General features: G+C 44.9%; 1 protein-coding gene across 3 annotated transcripts in view; it reads left to right on the top strand.

Annotated features, from left to right (window-relative positions):
- The window catches only part of EYA2 (EYA transcriptional coactivator and phosphatase 2), a 259,545-nt gene that overhangs the window by 154,294 nt on the left and 88,344 nt on the right, over positions 1–16,907 (top strand). For all 3 annotated transcript variants that reach the window (XM_060397087.1, XM_027977274.2, XM_042230227.1), the window contains 2 exons: positions 8,590–8,657; positions 10,150–10,327. In XM_060397087.1, the coding sequence (XP_060253070.1) occupies positions 8,590–8,657; positions 10,150–10,327 (246 nt within the window). The remainder of the gene's footprint in view (positions 1–8,589; positions 8,658–10,149; positions 10,328–16,907) is intronic.

Raw genomic sequence — 16,907 nt, forward strand, 5'->3', positions numbered from 1 at the left:
AGTTCCTTTGTTACAGGGAAGGAAATTGTAAGATAGATTCCAGAGCAAGTAGCATTGATGAGAGGGTGCTTGTTCACTGAGACTCTCCATGAGATTTCCTTTGGCTGGGATGGCGGGTCAGACACGCGATGACAGTGAAATCAGGAGGGCCTGAAGAACCTGTGACCTTCCCACAGCTGCTTGGAAGGCTGAGCTGCACACAAGCTGGGGCCCAGAGCTTTGGAGTCAGGCTGACCTGGGCTTGAACCCTGCTCTGTCACCTACTGATAGAACCTCCTTCCTCGGGTGCGTAGTGGAGACACAACAAGATAACGCATGTAAAACGACCAGCCCTGGGGAAGGTAATAAGCACTCAATAAATGGAGACTATTACCAGTAGTGGTACAACAGCTAATGCTGGTAACTGAAGCTTCTCGGGGCTTAGATTAAGTTAAAGCCGAGCTTGAGAGGGAGGAGAGGTTTTCATTGACAACTGTCACCATCTCCTTAAAAAGAGGGAATCCAGGAACTACCTGTTGGCCTGGTGGCTAAGACTTCACCTTCCAAAGCAGGGGTTGTGGGTTCAATCCCTGGTTGGGGAGCAAAGTTCCTACATGCCTGGCAACCAAAAAAAACCACAAAACATAAAATGGAAACAATATTGCAACAAATTCAATAAAAATTTCAAAAGGGTCCACATCAAAAAAAAATCTTAAAAAAAGAAAGGAAATCCAGAAGGCAACAAGCCCAAGAAGGGATGTGCAGAGTCACCCAGTCATCAGAGAAATATGAATTCAAGACAGTAAATGAGATGTCACGTTGGTCCTAATTGGATAGCAGAGATTAGCAAGTGGGGTTATGCCAGCCGCTGGTCGGGATTCGAGGACAGGGGACCCACCATCACTGACAGTAGCTGTGCCAAGAGCGCTCACTCAGTCCTTAGGGAAACTCAGTCTGTTCGGCCTTGGGACCCAGCAGCCCAGCTCGTGGGGGTACATCCCAAGGAAACTCACACACAGAACATGAGGGAGAGGTCAAGCAATGTTCACAGCAACCTTATTGGTGATGGAGGCATCCCACGTCCCCTCCCAGATGGAGGAGGGAACAAAAGAGATAGGAAGAAAGCACACAGGGAGGACTGCACAGCTGCGGGGGCGGCAGGCGGGATATACCCGCAGTAGCATTGATGGGTCTTAAGAACCTAATGCTGATACTCAGTGCCAGTGACTAAGAGGTCAATACCATAAAAGGCGAACATGGACATAGATGCATCCCACTCCGAAAAGATGTCATACCCTTTCCAACTTGTGCTTTCCGTCTCACATCTTATAAGCAACACAGGTTAGTTTCAGCTTCAGTTTTCCTTTCTGATATAGAGCCGTGTACCTCGTTTTAGACAATGGCTGACTTTTATGTTTTGATTAGTCTGCATTTGTATATGTGACTTTTGTCTTGAAAGTAGTAAAACCATAGACACGTGCAAAACAAATAACAAATGTATAAATATAAAGTATGTAATGCAGAAATCAGCTGTGTACTTAAAAATATTTTTGCCAGGTCTGGAACTTTCAGGGGATTCATGCAAGAAATATGGCACATAGATTTTTAATGAGCTATGTTAAAAGATACTAAAAGGTACTTGAGAGAGAAAAAAAAAGAACCTAATGCTGGATGAAAAACAGCTAAGAAACCATAAGAAATGTAATGCACGGAATTTACTGGAATTACATATAAATGAGTGATGATGTTAGTCACTCAGTCGTGTCTGACTCTTTGACACCCCATGGACTGTAGCCCACCAGGCTCCTCTGTCCATGGGATTCTCCAGGCAGGAATACTGGAGTGGGTAGCCATTCCCTTCTGCAGGGGATCTTCCTGACCCATGGACTGAACCCGAGTCTCCTGCGTTGCAGGTATATTCTTTACATCTGAGCCACCGGGGAATTATATATTTGCGCACAAAATGCTAATGCACTATTTGTATCAACACAGAAACAAAGGATACACACAGACACGCTGGAATGGAAAATGTGCAAAGAACGTGAATTAACTCCTCAGCACTCAACATTTTGCATGATGACAAAGGCGGGGGTAGGGGGCAGTGAGATGCTAGCCGCACGAATTCCCTGACATTGGTGGAAGTACAGTTCCAGGGACATGAAGAATTCCTCAGTCCCTTGTCTAGGTATGAATCTCAATCTGTGCGCTCAAAGGGGTAAAAAATAGAACTGATTTTATTTTCAGTATTTCAATGTGATTTCTCTTTGGAGCCACCATTTCCCTGAACTGATGGGAAAGTTTTGCCTGGGGCTTTCCCAAACTCTCCAGAATGTTGGCTGTAGTTCTGGCATCTTACCCAGTGTGTTGTGGGGTTGGGGGCTCACCCTGTCTTCCCTTACTGGGGCCCAGGCTGCTGCCAAATCGTTCATTTCTTGGTCCATGTGGCCTTTTGGGGTCTGGGGCTCTTCCTTGCTGTGTCTATGCTATATTGTGGACCCAGGAATCTTTCATTGTTCTATCTTCCTAGACCAGAGGTCACAAACTGGAAACCCATAGGCCACATCCACATGGTGACCGTGTTTTTAATTTTTTTTGTTTTGGGTTTGTTTTGTCTGACTACTTTGTATTGATTGCATATACTTTAAAATTGGAACATTTTATACAAATCCAGATTTCTGACTTGTTTGGAAAAATCAGACACCCTGGCTACTTTAGACTCACATTTCTAGGTGACACAGGTGAGCTGGAGCTGAGTAGTACTGTATCAGTTAAGAATGCTTTGGTCTGCAAGGAACAAAAAGCTCAGTTAACATCAGCTTACACCATAATGATATTTATTGGGTATTTAGCCAGAAGTCTGGACCCCCAAGGTTGTTTGTCAGCTCAATTTTTATCTTCGAGGACCAAGTTCTTTTCATCTTTTTACTCCTTGTGCCTCAGCCAATGGACTTTTTGTTTTTATGGTTGTGACCTCATGTCCCAAGATGGCTGCTGTAACTCCAGACATTACATCCTTACATAATCCAGCAGAGGACCAAAAGTTTCTCCCAGAAGCCCCCTTGACCAGAGCTAGATTACATGGCCATCCTGAAGCTGCTGGGGGGAAAGGAATGGGGAATACCTCCTGGGGAGCCAAATAGTGTCTGCTCCAAACTGCTGACCCTTAGATAGAAACTATACATTGCAGTTTGACACAATCCCCACCACCCTCATCATTCCCTGACCCTGAAACTGCATGTCAGTCACCATTTATCACTGTCTGCACCAGCTCCATCCCTCTCCTCCCGGTAAGATTTCGAGGGTTTCCTGTCTTAGCCACAGCACACACGGCCACTTCTGACTTGAGGGTCTTTTATTTATTTTTAATTTATTTATTTATTTTAATTGGAAGCTAATTACTTTACAGTATTGTAGTGGGTTTTGCCATACATTGACATGAATCAGCCCTGGGTGTGCATGTGTTCCCCATGACGTGAGGGTCTTGCTGCTTTCTCAGCAGCTATGTGCGTGTGCAGAGAACAGAATCCCTCTGCCCTGCGACTCCTGCTCGTCCTCACTCGCCTCCTCTCACTCTTTTCCCTTCCCTCTTGCTCTGTCCCACTTCTCTAGCCCGGAGAATTGCATCCCCCACTTGAGAAAAGCCTTCTTTCTTCCTGTTTCTTACTAAGCCATTTTACCTACTTCAACCTCATTCTTAGTTGGCCTGCCAAGTGGGATCCGCCCACGAGCCTGCTGGCCAGTGGTAACAAACATATACGGAAGTGGAGTGAGAAGCTTTCATAGCAGCTCCATCTTGCGCCCAACATCCATGCCCGTGGTCAGAGACTCGTCTCCTAGAGCAGGGTGTGGACCAGTGCAGAACTTGTCAGATCCCACCGTGAATTGCCGTATCTTCTTCCCCAAAGGGTTAGCATTTAAAAACCAACGCGCATACACCACTGTTTTGATCTGTCTGGAATTATCTCAACTCCTTGTGTATCTGTTCACTCAGTGGTCTTCTGTCTGTTCTCGCTGAACATCAGCGTCAACCCTTGCCTATTGTAGGATACTAGAAAAGTTGTAGACACAGTAGTATTTGGTACATCACTGGGAAATGATTATTGAGTAAATGAATGACCGTTCACTTAAAAACTGTTTTACTGAGCCAGGCAGTGAGAATCAACTTTTACTTAAAATCCAAGAAAACCAACCAGCCCAACCAGCCAAAAAAATAAAGCAGTTCTCCGATATGACATATAGAATAGCAGCGTCTTCAGCAAGAAAGAAGGGCATTTCTTTCTCGCCTCAAAGTCCAAACTGATTTGGCGGTTCTGGTCTGCACATATGGCAGGGGTCCAAGCTCCTATGTCTGGTTCCTCAGTTTTGTGATCCAACATAGCTCCATTCCAGGCAAGGAAGAACCCGCCTCTGCCCTTTGAGGGCACGACTCGGAAGTTGCACACAGTAACTTACCTCTCTTCCCTTCCCTGAAGCTCATCACATGACTGCACCAGTCACAGGGGAAGCTGGGCCGTGCAGTGCTTATTCTAATTGGCCATGTGCGCAGCTTGAAAGCAGAGATTCCCTTAATATGAGAGAGAAGGAATGAAGGGATAGTGGAGGGGACCTCAAAGCCGGATCCGTCACTATCATCCCCTTAAGAGATGTTTTTCCTCTTCTCATCCTTGCCCTCCCCAGGCCTTCCACCAACCAAACGGAGGCTAGAGGTCAGTGTTTAACATTCCAGCTCCAGTTGGATCCATTTGCAGACCACATATGTGGCATGAGGCATCTGGGGCTGTGTGCCCCCTTCCTCCTGCGTCCTCTCTGGCATGGGAGGGTTCTCTCACTGCGGGGACTCAGGGACTGCCCTCGGCATGCTGCGGTTTGTTCAGCTGCCCATTCTTCTCATGCCCCTGGGTCATAAAATGTAAACAAACAAGAAGCCATTTGGGAGAAAGAATACCAAGGGATGAGATTGTGGGCTGGTTTATTTCTAAACCCGCCCCATTCATCATTCAGAAGGTTGCCGCCAAAGAAAAGAGAAATCAGGAGAGAAAGCACCGCATCCAGAGGTGACTTCCCAAGGCAGGCATATTTCTATGATTTAGCAGGGAGGAGTTGCCATGGTAACCAGGACCCCCAAAATGACCTTGAATGAAATAGACTGGCCTAGACTTTCTGCCCAGATGTGTCCTGACAGGCCGTGGAGGAGAGAATGGGATTCCAGCACATCGTGCCGTATTAGTGAGGACACACTCTCTGGTTTCTGGGTCTCAGATACGCCTCTGTGGAATGATGATCTGAAGCAGATGCCCATGTATGCTGGTGTTCCTGGTTCGTGCTCTCTTCATGCAGCTCACTCCTACTCATCCTTCAGAGACTAGTTTAGTTGTCATTTCCTCCAGGAAGCCTTCCTTGACTCCACACCTCCCAGCTGGCATTTCAGAACCCTTCCCTGTGCCCCCTCCAAGCTCCTAGTGAAATTACTTTCTGGCAGTTTACTTCCCCCCTGCCTTACCAGTGCTTGGGACACATTCCCCTCACTTCTGGATAAGAGCGGTGGTGTTCAGTTGCTAAGTCCTGTCCAACTCTTTCGTGACCCCATGGACTGTATCCCACCCGGCCCTCTGTCCATGGGATTTCCCAGGCAATAATACTGGGGTGGGTTATCATTCCCTACTACTCCAGGGGATATTTCCAGACCAGGGATCAAACCCACATCTCCTGCATTGGCAGGAGGATTCTTACCACTGAGCCATCTGGGAAAGCCCTGGATAAGGATATGGTTAGTTTATTTTGTCGATTTGACTTTGGAACCATTTCAGTGTTTTATATAGTTGTAAAACAAGTTTAATAGCAAACAGTTATGAATCTAATTGTATATTGAGTTAGTGTTATAACCTCTTGGCCAAGAGATTTTACTTACCCATATTTTCACTCTTTTTCTTTCTTCCTGCCTGATGTTTCAGGATTCCTTCCCCCGCCCAACCCGCACGCCCCCCCCCCCGCCCCCGGTTTTTAAAATTTCCTGTCTGTTTTAAGAACTTTCTGTAGCCCTTATTTCAGGGGAGGTCTACTGTATGACAAGTTCTCTTGGTTCTCCCTCATTTTGAGAATGTGTTGATTTCCCCCATTTCTGAAGGATGTTTCCTCTGGATATAGATTTCTGAGTTGATACTCTTGAATAATGTCATGCCACTTTATTCTCACCAATACAAATTATCAAGCTTATTCTAAAACTGATATGTAAATGCCAAGGTTGTACTGAGAAGGTGAAACAATCTTGGAAAAGAAAAATCAAGTTGGAGAACTCACGCTAGCTGGTTTCAAAACTTCATATAAAGCTACAATAATCAAGACCGGATGGAATTGGTGCAGAATGGATAGGTCAGTGGAAGAGAATAGAGAGCCCATAAATAAACTCTCACGTTGTCAATTTTTGACAAAGGTGCCAAGAAATTTAGTGAGGGAAAGGATAGACTTTTTATTCTTGTGTTGGAACAACTGGGTAGCCATGTGCAAAAAGATTAATTTAGGCCCTTATCTCACACAGTACACAAAAACTCACTTACATTAGATCATAGACCTAAATGTAAGGCCTTCAACTCTAAAATTTCTAAAAGAAAATATTAGAAAGAGTCTTTATGACCTTGAGTTAGGCAGCAAAAGCAAGATTTATAAAAAATATTAGTAACTTTAAAACTTTTGCTTTGCTTTTCGAGCGACACCATTAGGAAAATTAAGAGACAGGACTGGGGGATAATATTTGCAAATCATATGTCTGATAAAGAACCTGTGTCCAGAGTATATAAAGGACTCTTACAAATCAGTATTAAGAGGACACCCTAACTTTTTTTTAGTGGGAAAAAAATTTGGATGAATCTTCATCAAAGAAGCCACCTGAATAACTAATAAGCACATAAAAAGGTGCCCAGCTTAATTAGTCATTAGAGAAATGCTGCTTAAAACCAGAATGAGAGGCCACTACACATCTACTGCTCAGTTGCTCAGTGCTTTCTGACTCTCTGCAACCCCATGGACTGAGGCCCACCAGACTCCTCCGGCCATGGAATTTTCCAGGCGCGAATACTGGAGTGGGTTGCCATTTCCTACTCCAGGGACAGACACATCTACTAGAATGGCTATAATCAGAAAGAGCTGCCTGAGGATGGGAGAAGAGGTCAACTGCAAACAGGCATGAGGGTTCTTTGAGGGTAATAGAAATGTCCTAAAACTGCATCGTGGTGACAGCTGTACAGTTAAGCAATTTACTTTAAAAATCATTGAACCAACATTTACAGTGGAGGGATTGTATAACGTATGCCCCAAAAACAGTTCTAAAAAGAAACAGCTTTGGCAGTAGAGTGTGTGTGTTCAGTCGCTTAGTCGTGTCTGACTCTTTGTGACCCCATGGACTGTAGCCCGCCTGACTCCTCTGTCCGTGGAATTCTCCAGGCAAGAACGCTGGAGTGGGTGGCCATTCCTTCTCCAGGGGATCTTCCTGACCCAGGGATCAAACCTCGGTCTCTTGCATTGCAGATTCTTTACTGTCTGAGCCGCCAGGGAAGCCTGGCAGTATAGAGCCATGCTGAAAAGGGAGACTTGAGCCAGACTGCCTGGATTCCAGCGCCCGAGGCTGCCACTCACTATCCAGGCTGCCGTGAGCACCAGACCTAATTTTCCTCTGCTCACTTCCCCCAGGAGGAGCCCTGACACTCAGAGTTCACTGCTACTCTGGTGGTAACCCCCCTCTTCCTTCTCTGGGCTCCTGCTCCATGGACCCCTTTTTCTTTCTCTGTAACCTATCAAGCTAATCCCTACCTGAGAGTCTCGCCCTCAGTGTTCGAGATGTCTCTTCCCTCAGGGTATTTCCATCCCTGGTTTCCTCTTACCATTCATGACGCGGCTCACATGTCATCTCGGAGGTCTCCCCGGACCACCAGCTTACCTGGTCAGGGGAGACCAGGGAAAGACTCCGACTCATTCATTCATTTACTCATTCATTGACTAAGTAGCATTTTCTAGTAGGAGTAGTATCATTTTTATTCCCATTTTACAGGTGGGACAACTGAAGTTCAAAAACGAGAAGTCGTTTTATTCTTTCATTTAATTCAAAGCATAGTCATTGCTACCTTACACCCTTTAGAATGGCTGCAATTTTTTTAAAAAGTCAGAAAATAAGTATTGGTGAGGATTTGGAGAAATTGGAACCCATGTACGCTGTTTTACATATATGTTTAACCGAATCACTCTGCTGTATGTCCGAAACTAACACACCATTTTTAATTAGCTATACTTCAATTTTTAAAAATAAAAACAAAATGGGTAAAATGGCCAGTGTTTGTTGTTATGTACATTTACCACAATTTTTTAAAAACTAAATTATTTCTAAAACCTAGTTACCGAGTACCAGAAGCTGTGTTGTGTGCTCTCTCATTTATGTCTCACCAGAATCCTTTGAAGGTGTTATTTGTATTTTATTCATTAACTGAGAGAACCGAGGTTCAGAGAGATGGTCAGAGTCATAAGTTCCATCCCAAACTTTCGAACCTCCAGCCTTCCACTGCGCCTTTCTCCTCCACGTCCCTCCCTGACTGCTAGAGCCTCATCTGTCGCTCCTCCCCACAGGCACGGCCGGCATCTATCAAGGAGCAAACGGACTGACCAACGCGGCCGGATTCGGAACCGTGCACCAGGTAGACTAGCTCCCTACCAGTGGTCTTCTGGGCTCTTTCCCTAAGTAGTCCCCTTAAATCAGGGCGGCCAGAGAGGCCACCTGCACCAGGCCTCTCATTCCCTGGGTTTGGAGGCCACAGGGGCCAGGCTACACCAACAGCCACCGGACAGAGACAGCGTAGAGGCAGAGAAATCGGAATTGTTGGCACATTTCCAAGATGAAGGGGCTCTATTCTGTGTTCCATCTTGATCCCTGTCGAAGACACCCATTGACTGTTGAATCTGGAACGTATGCAAGCAAAAATGTGTGCCTTTCACCAGACCCCAAGCTCTTCAAGGGTGAAAGGACGTCATCTTCACCTCTGCATCTCACTGTAAAGTGCCCAACACAGAGTGAGGGCATTATAAATACTTGTGAAATGGAACTTAGTCAACACTATAAAGATGGATGGATGTTGGCCAATAATGTGAGTCTCCCGGTTTCACTTAAAGAGTGAGTTAAGAATTAACCTGCTCAGGGTGGAGGGAACTCTGTGTACTACCTGTGTACCTTTCCTGTTAAGAACCGTCCATGAGTTCTTTGCAAGACTGAGAAGCTCTACTTTCCGGTGGGGCTAAATATATGAAACAGTGACTATGGTGGGAGAGTTGGACTATTTGGTTGGTTGAAACAGACCAAGATCCTCTTTGATAAAGAGGATCGGTATTCTTTGATTTCATCTCTGAGACTCCCTCCTAGAAGGTTCTGGATCCCTGATGCCGTGTAGGCGTACTATGAGCCACCACCACCACCACCCGCCATGAACCTAAAAGGTCACCTAGTCTCCTGAGCAAGTGTATGTGGTCTTCATTCCACATTCAGTTGTTCTTTAATTTTTTGTAGCATTTATTGAGTGCCCACATGTGCCCAGCACTCTCCCAGGCACTGGGGATACAACAGTGGCTGAGACGGATGCTGTCAGAACCATACCCATGTCCTTTAGGGTGCACCTGTTGGCTTCCAGCTGCCAATCTCTGCATCCCTGGGCACACGGGTGTTTTCTGGAACCAATGTATAGGGCAGTAGGAAGTGCCAGGGAATTGAAACCCTCTGGGAGCAGCTCTCAAGCAAAGACTGGCTGGAGTTGGTATATAAATACCTCCGCTCCTTTGCCCCCTGGGAGAGATCTTTCTGAGGTGTGTTTTTTGCCATCCCAGCCTCTCCTGGGTAGAATTCAGCTCCAGGCTCCATTGGAGAAGCCCCCGTGCTGACTCCTTGCCCTTCTTCCCTTTGCTACCTCGCTTCCCCATTCCCCAGCTGGTCTTGCCTTCACCGCCTAAATCCTCTACTTGCCCTTGAATCCTTGTCTTGGGGGAAAATCTGCTTTTAGGGGAAACTCCAGCCCTCATAGAACTTTTATTGTAATGGTGGGGGAACAGGGATCGATGCAGAAGACCCGGCCCAGGAGGCCCCTCGCCCGCGTCAGCCTGACAGTCTTCCCCACTCACAGCCTTGTGGGTTTCCCTTTGCAGGACTATCCTTCCTACCCCAGCTTCCCACAGAGCCAGTACTCCCAGTATTACAGCTCATCCTACAACCCTCCTTACGTCCCAGCCAGCAGCATCTGCCCTTCTCCTCTCTCCACGTCCACCTACGTCCTCCAGGAGGCATCTCACAACATCCCCAGCCAGAGTTCCGAGTCACTTGGCGGTAAGTACCATCACTGCCCTGTGGTCATTCATGGCTGTGGTCTGAGCTCTTGTATGAAAGATGAACTGGGTGGAGGTCCCAGTTGTAATGAACTGGCCACCCATGAGTTAGCATCACAGCCCTCAGATATGTTTTGTTAGCTTTTCTTTGTGTGTGGGTGTGGGGGCATGGTGTACGTGTGTTTTTAATTGCACCCATATTTTAGAAAGTCATAAAGTTTTACCTAAAAATTCTAATGCCTGCCTTCTCTTAAAAGATGACCCAGTCACCCTAGGCCCACATTGTTAAGTGACAGTGCTTGGCTGGAGCTGAGTAATGTTTGCTCCATTTAGACAGAGCACACCCGATTCCACATCCAGGCCCTTTGGTGATGTTTGCATCCCTGTGCAAACTAGCTCACCAGCTTGGGCATTCATTTATTGATTTCGTAAATCTGCTATGCACGTGTCTACCCTTTCTGAGACAATTTAGACTCATCACCGTTAAATAACATGACAGCCGTAAATTAGAACGTCCAGTGATAGGAAATCCCATTGCATTTTCTTCTTTTCTGAAGCCTCCTGTTTCTGGGGCTTTGTAGAAGGCAAGCTAGCATGATGTGTATGGACATTCATTCAATAAATATTCATTGGTGGATGGCTAGAAAAAGAACAGTAGTGAAGACTCACCACTTTGATTCCTGAAGTTCTCGGTGCGGCTGTTGCTTGCATTTTCCATCAGTTGGGGTGAGTTAAATAGCATTGGCTTGGTGACAAATGGAAGGTAACATGGCCAGGCATTTTTCAGTCAACTTGGAAGGCAGTTTAAGATTTGGGCACTGGCTTTGGTCACTGTGACCTCATCAAAGAGTACGGAATAAATGCATAATGCCCAGCTTCCAATTTCCAAAGTTTGCTTCCTTGGAAGAGTATGAAATGTAACAAACTTGCTGAATTGTCTTTGCCCATCCTGCTTTTCAGCATGTGGCCTCTTCAAACTGGTTTCAGAAATGAAATATAAGCAGGAAATCTTCCACCTGATGCTACTATCTATAATTCGCTGGTGAGCTGGATTCTAGAGACTGACTGACTTCTCAGGAATTTGGGTTATGTGAGATGGTCATTTTTGTTCCCCATCCGGAGTGAACATAAAGGCTCTTTGTGTCTCTTTGAAATTTTCCCTTATTGTTTCCCCCTGTTCTTCATTTATCCTCTGGCCCTAAGGTTCAACAATAAGTGGTTGAGATGGTTTTTACTGTGTGTCTAACAAGCTCACATAAAATCTAATGACATAAATAATAGTCAGCTGTAACCAAGGTCTCTTGCCTCGTCTCCCCCGTGTCTGTTATAAAGGAACGGCATGTAAGCTTACTTGGGCACACACGCGCACACGCACACGCTCATGCACTCTCTTAAAATTCCCCATAAAAGCTCCACTTCTGAAATTATCCAGGATCTCCTTGAGTGGTTGGTTCTAAATTCCAGAGGCTCAAGAGGTTTATATATTACTGACAGAGCATGCTCACCCTTTGCGTTGTCCCGATATGCTGTCCTCAGGCTCTGCTCCTCCGCAGCCCACAGCCCCATCACCGCACCGTTGGCATCAACACGCATTCACAATTACTTGAAGCCCTAGCAATTCACAGACGTTTGCAGGGTAATTCGCTGATGGCAGGAAGATCCCCTGGAGAAGGGATAGGCTACCCACTCCAGTATTCTTGGGCTTCCCTTGTGGCTCAGCTGGTAAAGAATCCCCCCGGAATGAGGGAGACCTGGGTTCGATCCCTGGGTTGGGAAGATCCCCTGGAGAAGGGAATTGGCTACCCACTCCAGTATTCTGGCTTGGAGAATTCCATGGGATCACCAAGAGTCAGACATGACTGAGCAGCTTTCACTTGCACTTTTGCTGATGGCAAAAGCAAAATCTGAACCTCTCTTGTTACTCAAGAGAAAAGACAAATCAGTAATGGTTGCTTTAATTCAATTATTCTACTTCTACAAACTTACACTAAAAATAAAGTTTCACATAGGTACAAAGACTTAAGTTAAAAGAATTCTTGATGCAGCAGAGCAAAAGCCTGGAAGTAACCTAAATATCCATGAATAGGAGTCAGGTTAAATAAATGGTAGTGTATCCACCCTTGGCACTCTATACAGCTGTTGAAAAGAATCCACTAATATGGATCTCTCTGAGCTATTGTGATAGGGGAGGAAACAAGAACCGCTTGCACAACATGATCCTGGAGGGTTTTAAATATGAATATAGTTTACTGCCCATATTCGCATAGGAAGTTTCCGGAAGGATGCAAAAACAACCGTTAACTCATTTTCTCTGGGGAGGGAACTAGAGGGAAAAGATGTAACCTGTAGGCCCCTCCACGGAACAGCAAAATTCACGTTTTTTTCAAATGCGCATGAAACGTTTACCAAAACAGAACGTCCAGGCCATAAATCGTGACGTCCCATTACATTTAAAAGGTTTCAAGGAATTAACAGCACATACTCTGAAAATAGGGGACTTAAATTAGAAGTAAAAGGAAGATTTTTGGAAAATTCGCAAATATCCAAAATATCCAAAAGCAAAGTATTTAGAACACACTTCTAAATAACTCACGTGTGATAGTTAGTTTTATGTGTCAGGAAGAGAGAGAGTTCTCCCTTCCTCTGCCTTCTTGTTCTACCCGAATCCTCAGTGGATTGCCTGATGCCCACCCACATTGGTTAGGGCATATCATCTCTACTCACTAATCTCTTTGGAGATACCTTCACACCACACCCAAAAATAATGTCTTACTAGCTGTCTGGGCCTCCCTTGGTTCAGACAAGTTGACACATAAAATAAACCATTCAGAATATGGTTTTTTTTTTAACTTTCAAAACCAATAATAAGAAAACAACCCGATAAAGAAATGGGCAAAGTACTTCAACAGACCAAAGAATATACCAGCACGGCCGGAAAAAAAAGAAAAGTGCCTGACTGGAACTTCCCTGGTGGTCCAGTGGGTAAGAATCTGCTTTCCAAAGCAGAAGGCACAGGTTCAATCCCGGTATCTAAGATCCCGCATGCTACAGGGCAACTGAGCCCATGGACCACATCTAGAGAGCAGCCCTCACCCCACCACAAAGAGCCCTAGTGTTGCAGCTGAGACCCAGCGCAGCCAAAAATAAAAGAAAGAAATATTTTGTAAAAAGCACATGACTAGGGTGCTGCATTAGTCAGAGAAATGCAAATTGAATGGGTGTAATTACAAAGACTGACCATACCAATGATTGGCAGGGATGCAGAGCAGCTGGAATCCCCGTAACCTTGCTGGTGGGAGTGGGAGATGCTACAACCACTTTGGAAGACATTTTTGCAGTTGCTTATGAACCAGCAACCACAGTCTCTCATAACGAGAAAGCTCAAGTCTATGCAAAGACGGATGCGCACTGATGAGTGAATGTTCATAAAGGCTTTCGTCCAGCCAAAAACTAGAATCAACCCAGATGTCCATCTCCAGGTGAACGGATAGGGATTCTTCCACCCAGTAGAGTGGTACTCAGCAACACAGAGAGATAAACTAGCGATAAATATAGCAACGTGGATTGAATCTCAGAACAGTCCTGCTGGTTGAAAGAAGCCAGAAAAGTGTGTGTTTGTATGTGTGTGGACATCACATACTAAGTGATGCCATTTGTTTAAAACTCTAAAAAATACAGACTAATTAATGGTGAAAGAAAGCAGACCTCTGGTTGGCTGGGGAGTGGGTAGCAGGAGGCAGCGACTACAGGGAAATTACAGAGAAACCCTTGGTGCTGGATTTGTTCATCAACCTCATTGTGGTGGTGGTTTCATAGATGTGACCATGTGTTCAAAACTTACCAAACTGTGCTCCAAGTATGTATGGTTTTTTTATATGTCAGTTATACCTCAACAGTTGTTAAAATAAGTAAAAGCGTTAAAAGGGGAGAAAGAAAAGTGAGATGTCTCCAAGAAGGATTACTATAATTTGCTGTGGCATGTGTACCTCTGACTTTGTCCTTGAACTTTGACCCTTCATTCTCAAGAATGTGTGTGTGTGTATATATATATATATATATATATACACACATATATATATATTATATTAACAGTGAACGAACGTGAAGTCGCTCAGTTGTCTCCGACTCTTTGTGACCCCATGGACTGTAGCCTACCAGGCTCCTCTGTCCATGGGATTTTCCAGGCAATGGTACTGGAGTGGATGGCCATTTCCTTCTCCAAGGGATCTTCCCAACCCAGGGATCGAACCTGGGTCTCCCGCATTGTAGACAGACGCTTTACTGTCTGAGCCACCAGGGAAGTCTCAAGAATGTATAAGGTTGGGGAAAGCTGCTTTTTTTGGCACCCCTAATAAATTGACTTCACCCAACACCTTATTGGGACGTTTCTTAGGTAGCTGGTGTTTCCTCCTCTTTTTAATAATATTTGCCTGGATTTTAATGGGGTCAATGAGTGTTTTCTAAGCCTCCACAGTCTTAGAACTACCAAGTGAATCAGGACAAACTTTATTTATGACTCTTAAGCATCTGTGAATTTATTTGCTGCCTTTTCCTCATCCTCCAGAAGAAAGTCGTTGCTAGTCTGATGTTTGGGGAGTCTCTAATGCTGTATCCCCAAAATTGGGGGGAGCTGGGGACAGCCCAGCAGTTCTACAACTCAAAATCACATCTTTTTTATTATGTCTGTAGTCTGCTAAGAAGTTTTATAAATATTAAATAAATAAAATTCAATCCCTTGGGTTTGGGAGGGAAATAGTCCTTCCAGGGTAGGAAAAAATTAGTGGCTTGCCAAGTATTTTTAGACAAAAGCGTTTCTCCCCGCCACCCCAGTGATCCAAGAACTGGCAATTACGGAAGGAAAGATGGAGTCCACAGGGTACATTTGGGAGCTAAGACAAGCAAATGTAAGACGAGAAAGTGGGATGGAAGGTTCCACACTGGTTTATAGTTCTGTCACTCTAGTGACACAGGCAAGCCCAAATTTTAGTTCTGGCTTTATCGCTCATTTGCAGGGTTACAGGCTTACATCATCTCCATAAGCCTCAGTTCCCTCATTAGTTGAATAAAGATAATGAAGTCTAATAAAATGCATTTAAAACTTCTGTGCTTAAAAACCGACACAACTTGGACGCTGGCTCTGGGACTTAAGTCCTGCGGGGTGCTGACCACTTGTTCATTGTGGATCATTAGACAATTGCCCGAGGGCAGGAGCCTGGCAGCCTCTCAGCACACTGTGACCAGAAATGCCACTTCAACAAGAATCCAAAAGTGCCCACCCTCATCCCTACACGTTCTCACTGGTCCTTGCATGTATGTAGGTCTCGTCAAGCCAGAACTTAATTTAAGCCCTTTGCTGATATCTCCTAATTGCCAGCCCTGTGCTGGATGCTCTTGCCTTAGAATCTCAGATTGACAGATTTCTTAACAAGTAAAGCTTGGAATGTGAAGTCAAGTGGGCCTTAGAAAGCATCACTACGAACAAAGCTAGTGGAGGTAATGGAATTCCAGTAGAGCTATTTCAAATCCTGAAAGATGATGCTGTGAAAGTGCTGCACTCAATATGCCAGCAAATTTGGAAAACTCAGCAGTGGCCACAGGACTGGAAAAGGTCAGTTTTCATTCCAACCCCAAAGAAAGGCAATGCCAAAGAATACTCAAACTACCACACAATTGCACTCATCTCACATGCTAGTAAAGTAATGCTCAAAATTCTCCAAGCTAGGCTTCAGCAATACGTGAACTGTGAACTTCCTGATGTTCAAGCTGGTTTTAGAAAAGGCAGAGGAACCAGGGATAAAATTGCCAACATTCACTGGATCATGGGAAAAGGAAGAGAGTTCCAGAAAAACATCTATTTCTGCTTTATTGACTATGCCAAAGCCTTTGACTGTGTGGATCACAATAAACTGTGGAAAATTCAGAAAGAGATGGGAATACCAGACCACCTAACCTGCCTCTTGAGAAATCTATATGCAGGCCAGGAAGCAACAGTTAGAACTGGACATGGAACAACAGACTGGTTCCAAATAGGAAAAGGAGTACGTCAAGGCTGTGTATTGTCACCCTGCTTATTTAACTTCTGTGCAGAGTACATCATGAGAAACACTGGACTGGAAGAAACACAAGCTGGAATCAAGATTGCCGGGAGAAATATCAAAATCCTCAGATATGCAGATGACACCAGCCTTATGGCAGAAAGTGAAGAGAAACTAAAAAAGCCTCTTGAGGAAAGTAAAAGAGGAAAGTGAAAAAGTAGGCTTAAAGCTCAACATTCAAAACACGAAGATCATGGCATCCGGTCCCTATGGTTTCCACTCCATAGGAAATAGATGGAGAAACAGTGGAAACAGTGTCAGACCTTATATTTTTGGGCTCCATAATCACTGCAGATGGTGATTGCAGCCATGAAATTAAAAGACACTTACTCCTTGGAAGAAAAGTTATGACCAACCTAGATAGCATATTCAAAAGCAGAGACATTACTCTGCCGACTAAGGTCCGTCTAGTCAAGGCTATGGTTTTTCCAGTAGTCTTGTATGGATGTGAGAGTTGGACTGTGAAGGACTCTTGAGAGTCCCTTG

The sequence above is a fragment of the Ovis aries genome, chromosome 13, assembly GCF_016772045.2.
Source record: "Ovis aries strain OAR_USU_Benz2616 breed Rambouillet chromosome 13, ARS-UI_Ramb_v3.0, whole genome shotgun sequence".
Classification (NCBI taxonomy): domain Eukaryota; kingdom Metazoa; phylum Chordata; class Mammalia; order Artiodactyla; family Bovidae; genus Ovis; species Ovis aries.